Source organism: Mustela putorius, unplaced genomic scaffold (assembly GCF_011764305.1).
Source record: "Mustela putorius furo isolate JIRA1106 unplaced genomic scaffold, ASM1176430v1.1 tig00000145_pilon_pilon_pilon, whole genome shotgun sequence".
Lineage (NCBI taxonomy): Eukaryota > Metazoa > Chordata > Mammalia > Carnivora > Mustelidae > Mustela > Mustela putorius.
Window position 1 is genome coordinate 21505909 of NW_025421294.1, and position 15485 is coordinate 21521393.

A 15485-nucleotide genomic window follows, 5' to 3' on the forward strand; every position below is an offset into this window, starting at 1 on the left:
GACTTATAGATCATATAAAGTGCTTGGGCCATAGTTACCCACCCAGATTCTCATTATCAACAGACTTATCTCTTCCCCTCCCTTCCACCCAAATTTAGTAGTGTTCCTGCAGAAAAAGGATAGCATTCCTGTATTAATAAGAATAAGAAATGAAAACAGTGAGTACAACTGATATAGATCCATTGACTTTTATTACAAATGTACTTGATCACTTGGCTTCAAAAAGTTTAAAATCAATACCCTATTTTCTGTATGCCAGTACAAAGCAAACTGTTTTACAAATTAAATACCTAAAAATTTGACAAAAATATTAAAATTTGATGAAAAACAATTATAAAAATCCTTAATCTCTCTCTCTTCAAAAAAGGAGGCAGTCTTCCCAGTCCTATTATACAATATTAATAATATTCACCATTTTTAGAATAGGTAGCTAAATTATATTTTTCTGTTAGCATACAAAACTCTTAGACTAATAGATTTCATTTGTATATGCTCCAGTTAAGTTTGTGAATGCCATCTGATTGCAATATAATCAACTATCTTTAATTGAGTCCTAATTTACACTTATTTAATAATTTGCATAGTTTAAAAGGGATAAAGGTTATTCTACAACTAATTATCATAGGCTATTACAGTGCTATTTTTCAAGGCAATAAGTATTTGCTCCCAAATGAAATTATCTGTCTTCTTTAGGCAGGGGTTAAAATTACTAGCAGCTTTCTCCATTACCTGAAAAATCAAATTGGAATAGTTATCCATCTCTAGATGTGAAGACCTAAAAAAACATATCAATATATTTTCCACTTTGAGTCAAATTTCAACCCCTGCATGGGACTAGAAAGTGAGACTTTCAAGGTTTTTATTTCCCTGTTGGTTTTGGTTTCTACTCTCCATAGCTTTTAGGAAGCTGGGAAAGTTTGTCTTTCCTGACTCACATTGTCTCTCCTTTCCATTTGGCAAATATTCATCTACCTTCAATCTGTATCTAGTAGAGGAAAAGCCGACATGGCTTTTCTTATGAACTTCCTTTGTTGTCAAAGGCATGTATAATGATTTCTACAGTTCTGGTTAGTTAACTTTAGCTCCCTCTGTGGCTGGATGACTGCTGCTTCTAACATCAGCATGATAAATAGGAGGCACAAATAAAAAATAGCTTAAAAAAAGATTTGGTGATTTAAAAGAAAAAAAAAAACAACAACACCAAACACACACACATATATGGGCATTTCAAATCTGGTGGCTGATCTCTGGATTAAATTACTTGACAGTGTCTCTCATTTTAAAGAACGTAAATATTGCAATGCATTTCAAGTTTTCTTTTATACTTAGGCAAATAATATAGTTTAACCAAGCTCTTGGACCTTAATCGTAAGACAAAGCAGATCATTAAAAATAAGGCATACTTGTCAGGAATTAAGTTTTGTTTGCTTGTTTTTGGCACATTTGATCATACTGTCTTCTGTGAATAACACATATGGTCAAATATACCATCTCCTTTTTCATTTCAGCACAAACAGGGTTTACCAACCAGTAAAATAAAAACAAGGAAAAACTCCAACATAAAACACTGAGATATAGAACCTTGGTAAAGTACCGAGCACCTGGGAGGAAGGGTGAGGAAAGGATGAAACAGTAGAGGGAAGGGAAGGTTGGACGGGTGCTTGGGGAGGTAAAGTAAGATGCAAAAAAGAGCATCTTTACAGACACTTAGTCTTTTCTAAGATCACCTCTCAAGTCTTAAAAGATTTGCATGTGGATTTTTTTTAAACCCACTGACCATAAATCAGACACTGGTTTCAAAATCTTAGTAAGATTGTGTTTAACTGTTATAGTGTAAAGACAGTTGCACAATATATGTGCTTATTGATCCGGTAGGATTCCAAGCAGAATCTGAAGTCTGTAGGTAAGAAAGGCTTCACTTTAGGTAACTCTGATCCTAAAGAAAACCTCATGAAAGAACTCGCATCTCAAAGAAAGGACACTTTGCCTAAGTTTGCTGTGTTTTTGTTGACTTGCACTACTTATTGCTGGCTACTATGAAACACTGATCTAGGAGTACTCCAACAACCTGTAGTACAAGGCTTAACTTTAAGAAGCTATAGTAAACAAGAGACAAAATCAAAGCAATTCTCTTTCCTAACTAGTAACAGCACAGAGAATGCAGTCTTTTCCATATCACAGTAAAAGTACAGTGAACAAAACAGCTCAACAAACCTTAAGACAAAAAAGTGCAGGTTATTAATGTTTACATGCAGTTGATAAGCATTCCAAATGTCACATTATGCACTGTAAAAGCTCAACTTTACTATATGGAAATAAGAAAAATGCACCTTGGGGGAAGGGGAAAAGCAATTTAATCATTTCCAGTGATTTTTGTAAGTAAAGAAATTCCTAACTATTGTACGGTCACCTCATATTTAACATTGTATGAATATTAAAAGCAAACAATTTAATGGGAAAATGCACAGTACAATGGAAATAGCTTGTTATTCAACACATACAGTAGATCTCAAAAACAAAGACAACACACTCAACCAGGAAGCTTAAAATATCAAATCAAAACCCAAAGAACCAGCAGGAAAAAAAAAAAATCCTTCAAAAAGACCAGTTTCACCTTCCTAGGCCAATGCTTTACAATGTGAGAAGCACTGATACCTTCCAGCTCCTACAGGTGGTGTCTTCTACATACAGCAGTAAGATCTATATGGCTGGATTGCCAAGAAACAATTCCATTCCCAGAACTCTCTATGTCAGACAAGATCCTTTTTTTTTTTAAAACCAAAATACTTTCTACAGAATTCCAAACCAAAATGTACTGTTTAAGGCATCTTTTTTTTTTATAACATTTTCTCTTCACTCAAAGATGATAGTCATGCAGCAGTTTAATGATAAAAATATATTAATATTTTACTATACAGCAGCAAGAAGTTAGTTGTCAATTAAAAGCACACGAACATCTTTAAATGAAATCCTGTAAAGACTATCGTTACAAACAATTTCAGTTTGGAGGACACCAACTTGGTAAAGTGCTCTCCTAAGCTTTGCATTTTCATACCCTACACCTTGAATTATATGAGTTATAGAACATACTTTTGATAGGCTTGTACACTTGGGGAACACAAATACATTTAGCATATAATGTAGCCAGTAATAACTAGCACCACAGCTACATGGAAATCCTTTACACATACCAACTTGGCTTTCACTTTTAAAATGAAACTCAGAATCCATGGCTCAGTAGGATAACTATAATTTTGTTGCTCTGCTTTTTAACAGGTCTACATAAGTTAATAGCACTGGCAAAAATCAAAGAACAGCTTCAGACCTCTTACTAGTTTAGGAGACAGTGCTAGTGACCACAAATAGACTCGCTACCTGATGTCCAAGTACAGGTTCACTGGAAATTGCTGCACGTTAGTTTTTAAAATCTTTCTACACATAATAAAAAAAATATATTATGAACGATACATCTCATATACACAATAATGACAAAACACCTACTCAGTCAAAGCAAACAGATGCAGAAAAATATTATGGGAGATTTCCTTTATCTTTCTTTCTCTTTTTCCTTTTACTATTTGAATAACTTTGGTTCCAACCGTAAAAATCACAACTTAGCAAATTTCATTTAAATGCCTTTTTTAATAATTTCTTCATGTTCACAGAAGTTTCACTGACCATTTTTATATGTTTAAGGTCCAGATGCAATGCATATTGTATAAAAGAGAGCACTTATTGTTTACCTTGCATGAATTAAACCTACGTACCTTTAACTCTACAAACTTCTGCATAACATTTAGACAAAGCTCAGACACACAGCATGCCTAGCCCTCATATATATACACATCTCTAATCACAGGTATATAGGGTGTCAAATATACTATAATAACCTCCATGTAAGGTTTGAAATTTGGTAACAAAATGAGAAAAACTAAAAATATTATTTTACGTGTTCTAAAATATCTCTTTTTTGTGCTAAAGTCAAATGTTAGCTCAACATGAAAAGGACTTTTATATAATTCAGCAATATTATAATCTTGACCATTTTGCAAACACTTTTAATAATAATAGCTTAAACGTGTACAAAAGTTCTTGGTTAATTAGGGAAATAAACACTCAGTTCTTTATATTTTTTAATCAAGTAGGAAACACAGTTCATATAATGTTATTACTTTTTGTATTTTTTTTGTTTTTTGTTTTTAGCAGCTGCTTACTGTTTTATATGGTGGATAAAGTGGACAACATCCAGCGATGGGTGGCAAGTCAGGAAGAGAAACTGTCAGTTGGTGGAGGTTCTGTGGGTGGTGCTCCCTTGGAGTTAACAGTTATTTCTTTTTTTTTTTTTTTTTTTTTTTTTACTTTTTTACTTTTTATTTTCTCTCTTTCTTTACAGTATATTTTCTGTGTGTGGCTGTGTGTGTGTGTGTGTATGCATGTGTGTGTGGGTTTTTTTCCATTCAGTTTGATCAATCTTCTTCCCCTTCTTCCTCACCCTGCAGCAACAGGGTGGCAGCGGCAGTCTCCTCCTGCTGCTGCTGCTGCTGCTGGTGGAGCTGCTCACAGGCAGCTCGCTTCTCCCTCTGCTTCTCTTGAATCTTCTTCATCTCCTCCGAGTACTTGCAGAAGGTGTGTCCGAACTTGGCCCACACCTTGTAGGGCACGGTGATGGAGTTGCGGTAGGTGGGCTTCACCTCGCTCACTCGCATAAATACGCCGTACTTGTTGGAGCCCACATCGAAGAAGAAGCGCTTGTTGTCCACAGTCAAGGAGGTGCCCTCGGGCAGCTCGGCCGGCTCCTCCTCCACTCCGTAGTCATCGATGAGCTTGGCCAGAGCGTCGCGGAACTCGATGAGCCCCTGTGCGGGCAGCGCAATGGTCTGGCCCTGCGTGGAGCCCAGGCCAGGCCCCCGGTTGACCGTCTGGCGGATGCGCAGGAAGCGGCCGCGCTGGTTCTCCTTGAGATCCATGTAGTACTTGCGGTTCTCGCGCACCAGGAACTCACTCTTAAGCGCCCGGCGCGGCTCGTCCTGCGCCTGGGCCAGGTCGGGCGGCTGGCTGGGGCCCAGCTGCGCGTAGTGCTCGATGAAGTCGCCCAGGTAGTCGCGGAACTCCACGGCCACTGACATGGAGAGAGTGAGGCGGCTCTTGTTGCCGCCCGCGCCCACCTCAGCGATCTTCAGGAAGCGGCCCTTGGCGTTCTGCTTCACGTCCAGGTAGAAGCGCTTGTTCTGGATGTCCACCCGCTTGGAGGCCAGCTCCTGCGTCTCGTGCTGCAGCCCCCCCGGGGCCCCGCCGCCGCCGCCGCCACTGCCGCCGCCGCCCCCGCCGCCACCACCGCCCCCGCCGGAGCCCGAGCCCGAGCCTGGGTGCCCCAGGGAGCCGCCCGAGCCTAGCGCCGCACCACCCTGCTCGCTGCCGCTGTCTCGGTCCGCCATGATGCTGCGCTCCGCCGCCGCGCCGCCGCCGCCGCCTGCCGCTCCGCCCGCCGCCTCAGTCGCCTCAGCCGCCGCTGCTTTCCCTCCCCGGCTCCGCCTGCTGCCGCCGCAACCCCCACAGCCAGTCAGCCACTCTCGCGAGATCTGCGGGAGAGACGAGACCCGGTAACAGGGCACTGACTCCCCAGTACAGTAGCAGGGCGCCCTACTGTACGCGCCCACCCGCCCGCCAGCACGTGACATGCGCCCCGTCCCTGATGCCAGCCCCCTGCCCGCCCGCCCGCCAGGCGGCGCCCACCCGCCGGCCCTCACCCCACACCCCTGGCTGGGGGGGGGGGGGCCCGCGCCGCGTCGCAGCTGCTGCCGCCACCACCACTGTGGCTGTCGCTGTTGGCCAGACCCTGAGCGGCCTCGGCCCAGGGAGTTGGGGGACCAGGGGTTAGAAGGGGACTGCCATACTAAGCACAGGGATCAGGCCTGAGCTTTGCTTTCCAGTGACCCCAAAGAGAGAATGTGGGGGAAGGGCCTGTGAAAGGCAAGTGAGCCCGCAGCAGACAGGGGACACCAAGTCACGGCCACCCACCCCTGTGGGCCCCAGCCAGACCCAAACCCAAACCCAGACAGGCCCACCCACTGCCTGGTTGGGCTGTCTCCTACCGCAGAGCCCTGGCCGCAGAGGCGGGCAAGGAACAGGAGAGATGGTGCGGCGGTAACCCTTAGCTGCAGAAGGGGCTGCCTGGGATAAGGACGGGGCGCTGGCAGCAGTGGCGCGGAGCAGCAGACACCTAGCCCGTCCCTCCCCTCGCTCCCGCCGCTCCCCCTCCCCGCGCACGGCAGCGGCTCTGGCCTCAGATGATCCCGCTCCCCCCTCCCCCCAACCGCAGCCCCGCACAGTCGGGCGGGCGGGCGGGCGGCGGGCGGGCGGGCGCACTCACCGGCGGGGGGGAGCCGAGCAGAGGACGGCAGTCGCACCAGGGCCGGGGTGCCCGCAGTGCCTGTTCGCGTTGGCTCTGCCCTTCCCCCCCTCAGCAACAATCAAAAAGAAACCCCACACTCACCCAAAAACCATCAACCAGCCCCCTTTGGGACCACAACTACCCGCCTGCCTCCCCCTCCTCCTTCCGAGATTTGGGGAAGGGGGGCACCCTGCTCAAGGCTGAGCCCAACCTGGGTTGCCGGCCAGCTCTGCGGATGAACCAGGCCCCACCGAGGCGTCAGCCCCCGACCCACTCTTGTTCCCCACTGGAAGGACCCAGAATGGAAGAGAAAACCAAGCAAGATTTAGGAAATTCACGAGCTAAAAATGTCAGGAATTTCCTGGGAAACGCAGTTCCTTACGGGTTTCATTAACGCAGGTTCGCTCGCCTGTTTTACCCCTCCTCCCAGAAACTCTTAAGTGTCAAGGAGAGCCCCCACCTCTCAAAAAGTAAAACATTAAGTGATTAATGGTTTTTAGGTGACAGCTATGTTACCAACCACGAAGTAACCAATGAATCTTTGGACAGTGACTGCTAAAGGGGGTGTCTGGTCTCGGAAAGGGGCTCGGAAATAAGTGAATTCCATCTTCCTAGATCTAAGGCATAATCTAGGGCCTGTTTCCTTTCTCCTATATATACAGCAAATGCTCATACTCCCTCCCTGCAGTCTGTAGTTCTAACAGTTGAGGGAAAGCTAAGGCCTATCTCCAGGGGAACCCCGGCAGATCCCCCTTACACTCTCCTTATCACCTTCTGCACTGGGCTCAGGGGATACAGACCTCACAGCCTTACTCCTGGCTTTCTCAAGCATGGATTGTTGCCTCCATCCTTAGAACAGTGTGTCTGTCCCATTTGTGGGCTCCATTCCCACTGAAAATCCCTCAACCCCCAAAGTAAGGAGTCTTGCCTCCCTCATTCAGCCCCAGAGACAGCTGCGCAAGCTTCCTGGAAAACAAAGGGGTAGATCAAGTAATGATCAAGAAACCCAGACCCTTCTAGTACATAAGCCTTGTCAATGACTGAGCCCTCAAAGCCTCCTAATATATCCTTTCATCACCTAGGCAAACCTGCCTGCGAAATATTCACAGCTTCCCTTTTCTCTTAGCAAGGGTCCCGTTCTACCCACATTAGCTCCTTTAGCTCTGGGTTGATGTTTGCTACTTCCCGCTACAGAGCAAGAAACAGGGCAAAGCACGATGGCTACCAAAGAGCAAACTGGAGTAGTCCTGTGGGAACCAGCCCCAGAACCACCCACCTGTCCAGTAGTCCCTGGAATGATTCCCTGAGGGGGAGGCCCATTCTGAGAGACAGAAATCTGGACTTTGGGCCACATAAAAAACTTCTCCTTAGTTGCGGGGGGCGGAGGGGCATCCTCCGGATTCACATTGTACCCTTTTAGTACTGATTTTTCTGAACTCCCTCCCTTGTCCCCAAGTCTGCAGGGAAGGGGAGAGAAGAACTGTTGGCGAACTTCCGACTGCGCAAAATTTCAAGTGAGAAAGAGCAGTGGATCCTCCAGGCTCACACAGTAGCGATCAGGACCCTGGATAGACCCTGGCCCCAAACTGGGACAGAAACGCTTAGTGGCAGGGTCTCCACACAGAGCAGGGCGGGGTATTACGTTTCCAGCTGTAAAATGAGGCTAAGATTTGTATAAGTCTGATCTAGAAGAGCTCCTGCTCTTCTGGGGTTTACCTTGCGCAGAACCAAGCCCTTGCCCCTTCAAGAGAGTTCACAGCAGCAAGAAGCCCAATGGGACTGCGAAGAAGGGACACGTGCCTCCCATCCTTCCATACTAATGACTGCTTCCTCCAGGACAGAAAACTACGGTTTAAAACTGCTCGTCTTCTTGGACCAACTTTAGAGTCTAAATTTCTTGCTCTCTGTCCCAAATATTTACATCCAGGGGTTCTGAAACGGTTTGAGTTTAGGAACACCCTGATTTTCTTAAAAGGTGTCTGTCACCAGAAACTGAATTCTTAGTTCCCCAGCGCAGAGGCAACTGATGAAGTTTCTAGACAAAGCACAAGTTAAATATCATTTGCATGCTCACACTGGGAATTTTAAGCCCAAATCAGCAAACGACTGAGACCTGGACCTCTCCACATAATTTGCACTTACTTATGTTACACTATTTGTTATATATGTATAAAATTTTTGTCATTATATACTACCAGTTTCTCTCCTATTTTACAAATGTATCTAAAAGATTAAAAAAGTTAACAATGGCTTTTCCAAAATAATTCAATGGTAAATTGGATATTTAGTACATTTTCACTACTCAAAAAGTTAATTTCAGGATAAGCCTGTAACTGTGGGGCTTTGGTCAGACTGGGGAGGGCATGGTGGTGAAAGGCGGCTTTCCTTAGGCTACAGAATACAGTAGTCTTAACAGTCTGGGAGGAATGAATATTGACTCAGAGTAAAGCCTTAAAAAGTTTAGAACCTTAAAAAGAATTTCAAAGTTAGATTTGCATCCTAACATTGAAACTCCATGAGAAAATCTATAGATTTGAAAAGACTTCTAGCCATTTGCTAATTACTTAAATAGTATACTTGGAAAATGAAAAGTCAGTTCTAGTTTCTAGCTTTTTGAATTTGTTATTTTGAAACAAACGGTTGTAAAATTAAACTGATGATTTCAATACAATGTAGAAAAAGGCAAAGGGTAAACGAAATATATTAATATGCAGCAAAATATAGGTATTAATTAAAAATCATCAAATAATATTCTATTTCTACTCCAAGTTTGCTTACTTTAAAAACCCTGATAAATATCTTTAGATTTCTTGTGCTCTTTTATTAATACTACACACATTTTGAAGAGAACAGAGATTGCTTTATTTTTAATCCCACTATCTCTATGTCGTTAACAAACTCTTACCAACAAAAAATTGTTCATAAGTGAAACAAACATTAGGCAGAACAAGAAGGAAAAAAGTCTCAGTCTTCCTCAGCCTTAACTATGGGTGATTCTGGAGATTCTAAAATAACCTAATTCAGCTTTAGTCTTTAAAAGTAAAAATTAACACATACGTATAAAATAAAATTGGAGGGAGGGAATCTACCTCTGGGTAATAAACCCTTTCGATTATGGAGTTCCCAACAGAAACAATATGCTGATTAATACCACAGATTTCCAAAATAAAAGAGAAGCAAGAATATTAGAAATTGTGTTGTCAAGTACTACTTAGGTTAAATACCTGTCTTAAACTAGACAATTATCTTCAATACTCAAATCATTAAAACTAACTGGAATGTTGTACTGCAAGGGTTTAAAGTGGAGGAATTACCCATTTCTTCTCAGGGCTATCAGAAAAATGAAGGGTAAAGTAAATGTTAACGTTTAACAACAACAAAGACAAATAGTAATAGTAGTTCATCAATCAATTTTTTTAAAAAGCATTATCGTCCTCCTATAGCTCACCTAATCTTTGAAATTATGCCTCTCCAATGCTATTTTAATGTTTAAAGATATGAATTAAACATTCAAAATCTGAAGAGAATCCTCGCACTTCACAAAATGTTTTCATTTTAAGCATTTGCAAAAGAGTTAAATAAACGTAGCACACATTCTAAATTCGATCAAAGATTCTGAGAACCCGACATTTTATGTACCCAAAAGGCCCAAATAGAACCGATGCAAATGTCAATACCTCACTCTCTTCCGGCTGATACTTAAAAGGTTTTACTAGTACCCAAAGGAATGAAATCAGCAACTCTCCACACTTTATAGTCAACACTTCAATTTTCAAAGCCGCAATTCGCAAACGTCAGTTTGGGTTGGAAGCAGTAGGGGTCTTGAAGTAATAAAAAAAATTCCTTTTCACCTCTGACAGTCTACCAAAAGATGTCAAACCAAATTCCGTCTATTGTAAAGCACTGGGACCTCCCTTCCAAGGACACGGGACACATGCATAGACACCAATGCCAAAAAGCTCTCCAAAAGCACCTGGCCCGACAGAACGAATTAGAACCCTTAAGAGGGTCCCTCACAGACAGCGGAAATGCAGGTGGCATTAATTCGGGGGTAGACAGCAAGGAGCCAAAGAAAGTTGCCCTAGCCGGACTTGGGCCTTTCTCTACCCAACTTCGGAAACAAGGCAGATGTATTTGTGGGGGTCCCTTCTACAGACATTTCAAACCGCTTCCGGAGCCCACTGTCACTCAAAGGGAAGACCCTCCAGATTCGCATCCGTTCCTTCTGCCCCCAAACAAAAGCAGAGGAGACTGATGAGCTGACCTAGCTCCGAAAATTCCTTGTTCGGACCACCCATCCTTGGGCCTGCCTTCATCTGCGATGTCAGCACCAATGTATTATTTTTTATTTTTACAACGCATCCTGGGCGGGTGTATGCATTGCGGGGGTGGGGGTTGAACAGAGAAGAGGAGGGGTTGGTAGTGAAGCCTAGAACCCTCCTTCCTCTCCCCTCCTGCCAGGGTTGCTGTGCAGGGAGTGTCGGCCACATTTGGCGCACTGTCCCAGGCCCGGGGCGAAGGTGGCCAGGGGAAATGGGGCTTAGGGATTGCTAAGCAAACGTCACCATTGGTGGTCTACAAGCGTCTGCGGAGGTAGGATTGTCTTTTTTTTTTTTTTAAGGGGCGTGTGATTTTGTTCTTTTTTGGAGGTGGGAGTTCGTTCGTTCGTTCGTGCGCTACGGGGGTGGGGGGGATGTTGCTGCACTGCCAGAGTCCCCGGAGGGAGGGTTCGAGGATGTCTACGATGGTACAGTAATTATTCCTGGGGCATACGAGCGCAATTAAAGGGGACGGGGTGGGCGGCACCTCGAGTTGTGGCAGTGCCAGCAGGGAAGGTCGCGAGGGGCTTACCCGGGCGGGCGGGCGCTGTCCTGCCGCAGGTGAGGGAGGGCGCGGGCTGGAGGGAGGGAAGGCGCGCGCTAGGCAGGCGCTAGGCTGGCGCGAGGAAAGGGGGAGGGGGGAGGAGGGCGCGCGCGCGCACACCTGTCCTGGACAGCGGCGCGAGCCGAGCGGCGCCTCAGTCGGGCTCTGCCGGCTGAGGAGGAAGGAGGGCGGGCTGGCAGGCGGGGGCGGGACGCCGAGGGGAGGAGGAGGAGGCGGCTCGGATGGCTGGCTCGGCTCTCGCTCGTTCTCCCTCCCGCGGGCAAGTCCGGCTCACACCCTGCTTCTCCCGCTCACTCACAGCCCCCTTGGCTCTCCCTCCTCCTCCTCCTTCCCCTGCGGGATCGCTCGCCGCCGCCGCAGACGGCAAGTCGTGGCAGCCAGACGTCGGCGCGTAACCCGGCGCTCCGTGCGTGACTCCGAGCGACGTCAGCGCGCGCTCCGCGTTACCCACCATCTCTCCCCCATCCTCCCCCCGTGGCTCGCGCCCTCCGCCCTCGCGTCCCTCCGTTTCAGTTGCCGCGGCGGCGGGCGCGGAGCGCGCTCCCTCCGCCCCCCTCTTGCGCGTGCGCGCGCCTTCTCCGCCGTTGGCGCGTCAACAGCCCACGGCCCAGGCCTTGAGGCGCGTCTGAGGAGGGGGCTGCCTGTGGCCTCTTTGGCCGCACTTCCTCCACTCACCGCCCGTGGCGCCCCTAGGAGGACTTACTCTCGTTAGGCTTTGAAGGCTGAGCTAGGCTCAGGCGGGGCTAGAACCCCGTAGGGCCTGCATCAGCTCCAACTTAGGGCCCTCAGCGTCGTTATCGGTGCAGCCACCACTCTTGTCACCCTCTCCACCCGCCCTCGTTCCGCCCGCAAGTCTCAGGAGGCAATAGGCCTTTCATCTTCCGGGAGGGTCTCACCTTGGCCTTCGGACGCCCGCGGAGAGGGCTAGAAGGGCATAATTAGCATAAAGAAGAAGGAGCGAGACCACATTAAGGCTTTAGCCCCTGGAATCCTTGACAGGAAGTGTGGGGCTGGTGCCCAGCCTCCCACGCAGTGTAGGTGAAACTGGGCCCCTTCGAGGGACTGTGACTAAGGACAAAGCCCTGATAAATATTATTTATGCGTCCTTGGGCTGAGAGGAGAAAAGTGTAAGAGGCGAGTTAATTTTCATAAATTGCTACGCGAGGGCGAAATGCAGAACTATAAAATTTGTCCTTTAAGAGTTTTTTTGAAATCTTACCAAGTTTGACAAGATTTTTGGTGCACGGTAACTTTTTCCTCACTTTGTACGCTGTCACATCTCCATCCTGTCACATTGCATACGTGGAAGATGGATCAATTAAAAATTATTAGCTGCAAATAAATAGCTGCCTTACCATCTTTATCATTATTTAAATAGGTCTCAAAGAAGTCAGCCTGTAGTTTAGGAAAATTTAGTCACTGTCCTAACTTATTTAACTGGGTATATTTTATTTTGAAGTTACCTTCCAATATACAGTAAAATACACTTTTATTAGGCAACATTAGACTTTTAAACTCACTAATTTATTAGGACCAGATTTTTTTTAGGAAGCTTATCTAGTTAAGCCTCTAAAGGAGGTAAGAGTGAGTTGAAATTAACCCCATTTTGTGGATGAGAAAATCGAGTTACAAAAATAAAAGTCGGTTGTTCAGAGTTGCAAGGAGTCTGTCACCAACAGAGGGAAACACCTTAGGTCTATTATTGCTTACTTTATCCACTAAGCCAGAAATCCTTCAATCGTTTACTTCCGGGTATCTTTGGATGCCGTCCTCCTCCTCTTCCTCCCCCCTGTATTTTAGGCAGTGCCTAATGTCTGAAACAAATTTGGGAGGTATTCCTGGAGACCCCAATTCACAGAGGACTCTAAAAGCTTTGAGGTTGGAATTTTCTGACATAGGAAACTACAGCTGAGCAATAAGTTATTGTGGAACAGTTCAGATTCCATACTAACTGCAAAATGTTTATTAATCCCTAGTTAGAGGTAAGAAAATTTTTGAAATAGTTTAATGAATGATGGGTCATTTCTTTTGAATTGCTTCTTCATTCACCTCATCTTTAGGTGGCAGCACTACTATATAAACATCCTTAAAACTACAGTCTTCTGCAACTTGATATCCTAGAAGAGTGTTTTGTCCTAAATGCATCCAGCTCTGTTGTGGAGATTAGACATATGAAATCATCCCCGAGAATTAGAATACTTAGGAATTTCCAGAGGAGGAAGAACAGGAAGCCTTTCAAAAGAGGTTAATACATGGAGTTACTGAAAGAAAATATTTGAAAGGTTTTAAAAAGCTTTTTCTTTTTCTAGCTGTATGAGGAGCAAGTAGCATCTTTACTCTAAGCTTCATCTTGTATTGAACCAGCACAAGATAACCTTCCAAAGCAAACCATACTTTATCAATACTGCATATTAAGAATTTTTGTAAATTCTTAACTTATTATTAAACTTGCTAGTTGTATTGTTGCCAGTATTCTAACTACAATTTTATTTTATTTTTTAAGTTCTACCCCCAACATGGGACTTGAACTCATGACCCCCCAAATTTAGATTTGCATGCTCTACAGACTGAGCCAGCCAGGCACCCCTATTTTAAAATTGGGGTGCAGTTTTCTTCATTAAACCGGATCAGACTTGTGAATTTCCGAATAGCAACCTATCATTAACGCTGTGGAAGAGAAGAACTCTTTCTGGCTCCTTTTCTCATTTCGTAAATTGTTCATATACAGACTAAACCACCATTGCTCAAACTCAGAGAAGTGATAATACAAGTTCAACTACATATTAACTGATAGCAACTTACAGTTATTCTATATCTTAATTTCTGCCACAGTGTTTGAGGGCAATAAATTGTGATGTATGGGGACTATTTGGATCGAGTATTCTCTAAGTAGAACTTTGTCATAATTTTGTATGTTTACAGTCATTCTTCCTGTATCCCCTTTATCCAAACAACCAAACAAAATTGGATTTACATGCATTTCAAAATAGAGTGTGTTAGATTTACAGTATAAACAAAATTACCAAAATTACAAAATTTACCAAAAAACAATGTAGAAGTATGACCATCAGGAATGGGAAATCAAATTATTTCTGGGTAGAGGATGAAATATTAATAAAGTCTTTCTTGATGGCAGCTTCCATCTTTCTCAAGTCAAACTTGGAGAGTCTCTTGCAAATTGGTAGAGCTCAAACTCAGCAGTATTATGCTGAGATTTTTAAGCTCTCTGGTGCCAACAAATCATGCAGCCTGGGGGCCTTTGCTCCAAACTTCTGCCAACTCCATTTTGGCAGTAAACTGTTCTGTTGAACAAAGTTTGCACGTGTTTGGGGTGTGAAGTGGTTCCTCAGGCATTTATCTGGTTTTATTCCAGTTTGGGGACTTGAAGACAAGAGTCAGAAGCACGAGACTTGTAGAGTTCATATGTGCCCTGACAGATTATGTTAGTGATCTTGAATTTCCACCTATACAGGGCAGCTTTTTCTTTGTTGGTGTAGGTTTTTTTTTTTTTTTTTTGAAGTGGACCGTTTAGTTTACTCCTTAAATGCTAACATGATATGGAACCAGTTCTCAAAAGCAGGTAAGCAGAACTCTCTCTGTTGAGAGTAGAGGGCTATGGCAAATCACTCTTCATCCTCCTACCTACAATACAACCACACACCACTTGAGAGCAAAGAGGCCAATAATTATTTAAACTTGATCTCACTGTCATATATAACTATGAGCCTCTGATCTTTTTTGCTATTGGTTGTCTAGTTTTATCTTTTTTACCTACTTTTCCCATCCTCGAGTCATTGGTTAACAGTACTTGGCCCAGTTATATGTGCTTATTTGTATTATTTCAGGAGGTCCCTCTTCCTGAGGGAAACATATGCTTTCTTAATTTCCATTATTTTTTCAAATAATCCTAGGAGAAAATCCTTGCATAATCTGGGGTAACAGTTTGAAAGCTATTAAAATGTTATTGGAATATTTTATTTTTTTCTCATTTTCTTCTTCCTGGTTTAAGAGTAATGGAAAGAAAAAAGTGCAAAAGTAAAAATTACATATGTTGAAATGATACTATTACTTTTAACCATGATCAATGGAATGTCAATTTGTAAGATACAGTATGGTAACTTAAAAATGATAAGTTATATTTGATACTTTTGGCAAGAGTGTGGCCTAAATTCCTATTTGTACCTTTCCCAAGTCAAAACTGACCTATGGA

General features: G+C 44.3%; 1 protein-coding gene across 3 annotated transcripts; it reads right to left on the reverse strand.

Annotated features, from left to right (window-relative positions):
- Nucleotides 1-172: 172 nt before the first annotated feature.
- Nucleotides 173-11500, reverse strand: PURA (purine rich element binding protein A). 3 transcript variants are annotated; one of them, XM_045075420.1, is made up of 2 exons: nucleotides 11375-11500; nucleotides 173-5579 (listed from the first exon to the last, which is right to left on the reverse strand). In XM_045075420.1, the coding sequence occupies exon 2, from the start codon at nucleotides 5433-5435 to the stop codon at nucleotides 4467-4469; it is 969 nt and encodes a 322-aa protein (XP_044931355.1). In that variant the 5' UTR covers nucleotides 5436-5579; nucleotides 11375-11500; the 3' UTR covers nucleotides 173-4466. The 3 variants fall into 3 exon arrangements, with proteins under 3 accessions (XP_044931355.1, XP_044931354.1, XP_044931356.1); XM_045075419.1 differs by lacking the exon at nucleotides 11375-11500 and adding an exon at nucleotides 11243-11372; XM_045075421.1 differs by lacking the exon at nucleotides 11375-11500 and adding an exon at nucleotides 6093-6281.
- Nucleotides 11501-15485: the final 3985 nt, after the last annotated feature.

What these genes read in the sequence shown, in the direction of transcription:
- PURA (XM_045075420.1), bottom strand. Translation starts at nt 5,435, where the DNA reads ATGGCGGACCGAGACAGCGGCAGCGAGCAGGGTGGTGCGGCGCTAGGC.